Source organism: Mandrillus leucophaeus, unplaced genomic scaffold (assembly GCF_000951045.1).
Source record: "Mandrillus leucophaeus isolate KB7577 unplaced genomic scaffold, Mleu.le_1.0 Scaffold381, whole genome shotgun sequence".
Classification (NCBI taxonomy): Eukaryota; Metazoa; Chordata; class Mammalia; order Primates; family Cercopithecidae; genus Mandrillus; species Mandrillus leucophaeus.
The window spans coordinates 447,950-451,027 of record NW_012104043.1 but is presented as its reverse complement, the minus strand read 5'-3'; the positions used below and the strand labels follow the sequence as shown (position 1 = coordinate 451,027).

The 3,078-nt window shown below is 39.7% G+C and overlaps 1 protein-coding gene across 1 annotated transcript in view; it reads left to right on the top strand.

The window, feature by feature from the left end:
* Positions 1-1,689: 1,689 nt before the first annotated feature.
* Positions 1,690-3,078, top strand: part of HERC6 (HECT and RLD domain containing E3 ubiquitin protein ligase family member 6) — a 62,613-nt gene continuing 61,224 nt past the window's right edge. The window contains exons 1-2 of the mRNA XM_011990765.1: positions 1,690-1,694; positions 2,472-2,669. Coding sequence (XP_011846155.1) covers positions 1,690-1,694; positions 2,472-2,669 — 203 coding nt within the window. The remainder of the gene's footprint in view (positions 1,695-2,471; positions 2,670-3,078) is intronic.

Sequence of the window (3,078 nt, the reverse complement as noted above, 5' to 3'; positions counted from 1 at the left end):
AGAGCAAGACTCCGTTTCAAAATAATAATAATAATAATAATAATACAATAATCGTTATGGATGATTGTAGAAATACAAGAACGAAATCACGGTAGCTCCAACACCCAAAGATAACTCCTAACATTTTGATGCATTTTCTCCCTGTCTACTTTTTTCTATGTATATAATCTTTATAAAAATCATGTCATTATAGATTTGTATATGCAGTATTCATGCAACTCTGAACATTGTGTTTTCATCAAACATAATCTTATGAACATATTACCCTTTTATTGTGTATGTTTTGAAAATATATTTTAAATTGCTACATAACATTCTAAACTCTGAGAGTACCATAATTATTCTCTTTTTGTGGAAATTAGATTGTTTCCCACTAGGGACTTTTATAAGTAATACTGATTGATATTCTTGTAAGCAAATATTTGACCACATTTCTGATGACTTGCTGAGAATAGTTTCAAAAGGTGTGTGGAGGAGGAAAATTTTTCCTTTACCCTCTTAGGTTCAGCACTGGGTCCTGCAAACTTAACTGACAAAAGACAGATCAACAGGAGGAAAAGCATACAATTTTATTAATCTTTTACATATAGGGAAATTTACATGCGTGGGAATTTACAGAATAGAAGTGAAACTCAAGTGCTTCGACTTAGGAGCTTGTGTACCATGTTTAACAAAGAAAAAGGGATTTGGACTTTAAAGGATGATGAACTCAGGGAAAGTGACTAGAAAAATATATGGGAAAATCTAATGGAAGATAAGGTTATTTTAATTAGACTTGTTTATGCAGGCTCACCTCAGGGCCAAGTCTTCATCTTAGGTGACCCTTCTCTTCTTTTTTTTTTTTTTTATTTTATTTTTTGAGATGGAGTTTCGTTCTGTCGCCAGGCTGGAGTGCAATGGCATGATCTCAGTTCACTGCAACCTATGCCTCCTGGGTTCAAATGGTTCTTCTGCCTCAGCCTCCCAAGTAGCTGGGATTACAGGCACGCCCCACCACGCCCAGCTAATTTTTATATTTTTAGTAGAGATGGGGTTTCACCATGCTGGCCAGGCTGGTCTCAAACTCCTGACCTCGTGATCCACCCGCCTCGGCCTCCCAAAGGGCTGGGATTATAGGCGTGAGCCACCGCGCCTGGCCGACCCTTCTCTTCTTGGTGCAGGAGATGGGAGCTTCTCACAAAAGGATATTTGTGACCTACTTTTAGGTAGATCAGAAGAGAGCAGAGAACTCTTCCTTCATCTGTTGATTCTTAATTGCCTTCAGCTCAAATTCTTTTGGTAAAGTAGCAAGTTTTTAGGTCTTATCACCTTCATTTGGAAATGAAGGGCGACATGATACTTAACGCCAAATTGTTCTCCAGAGAAATGGTACCAATTTCTATCTTTGTGAGTACATGAATCTTTGGGAAATTTTAGCCTTGCATAAATTTACTGTAAATAGTTGAAAAAGATAAGATTACAAAGATAAAAGGAAAACCAAAATCTTAAATGTTACAAAAACGTTACTGGTATGATGTTCTCAACTCCAAACGTCTAATAATTCAGAAACAGACACCTTGGGAAAGCAGTTTAGATTGGCTTGTAGGGAAATGTGATCCGGTTTTCATTTGTGGCCATATTTAGGGCCTCTATTGGGGCATAGTTTTCACTTTTCATTGTGAGAGGATCCAGCACCTGCCTCTCACATTCATGAGGTAGGCGCCCTTCCAATTTCCTTCTGAGCAAGGGATTCACTGCTTTCAGTGTTTAGGGTGGGAAGACAGAATGGCAAAATGGAGGAGATCCTAAATTTTTTCTGGGTCCCTTTATTTTGCTGGGTTTTGCTAGAGAAACATTTGGTCATGTGTCATAGTGCCTAGAAGTTACCCCCTCCATGATGCCTAATCCTTTAAATAGCAGCCATTAAAAGATAGACTTGAGTACACTAAATGTTTTTAAGAGTCAATTTGAATATTCAGCAGTTCATGAATTGAGCAGCACCAGACCTCAAGCAGTTGGGCTCCACTAAGGGAGGTGCAAGGAGATGCCGGGGGTAACCTTTGATAAGGTGTTCTAGGAAGTAAGACAAAGAAAATATTTGATTGGTTAAAGTGGAAAGTCCCTTGTTTGAAGTAGTCAGCTGTTTCTGGTTGGTAAAGTCTCTTAGATGTTAGTTGGTGGTTTCTGATTGCTTAACCTTAAGTTTCATTTTCCTAGGCTGTGATCAATCACTCTGAGTTGAGTTTTGGTTTGCTTAGGTAGGAACCCAAGGCGCTGGAGCCATCTCAACTTAATAGTCTCCCAGTTGATTATTTTAACAGAACTGTATCCTATCAAGACAGGGTAACACACATTGAATTTACTTCCTTCAGACATTTAGAATGGACTTAAGGTCTTGATTTAAAAGACCATTGGAGGAGACAAGAAATCTGGATGATCCTTCTTTTTGAAGAAAAGTGCTGTCTTAAACTTGTGTTAAATTAATAATCCAGTGGTGGTGGTTGGGGGTGTTTTGTTTTGTTTTCCAAAGAACCAATTCAGGCATTGGAAACCCTAAATGTTGATCTTGTGAGCTGCGGGAAGGAGCACTCCCTGGCTGTGTGCCACAAAGGAAGGGTCTTCGCATGGGGAGCTGGTTCTGAAGGGCAGCTGGGGATTGGAGAATTCAAGGAAATAAGTTTCACACCTAAGTAAGTATTTCAATCCACTCCTTCATTTATTCAATATATTTAGTACCACGTGCCAGGCACCATGCAAGATGCCAGGATACAAAGACGACTGTGACAGGCCAGCTTCAGTGATTCATGTCTGTAATCCCAACATTTTGGAAGGCTAAGGTGGGCAGATCACTTGAGGTCAGGAATTTGAGACCAGCCTGGTCAACATGGCGAAAGCCCCTCTCTACAAAAAATACAAGAAAATTAGCCAGGTATGGTGGCAGGCACCTGCAATCCCAACTACTCAGGAGGCTGAAGCGGGAGAATTGCTTGAACCTGGGAGGCAAAGGTTGCAGTGCATGCAGAGAATGCACTGCACTCCAGTCTGGGCAACAGAGGGAGACTCAGTCTCAAAAAAAAAAAAAAAAAAAAAAAAAAAAAA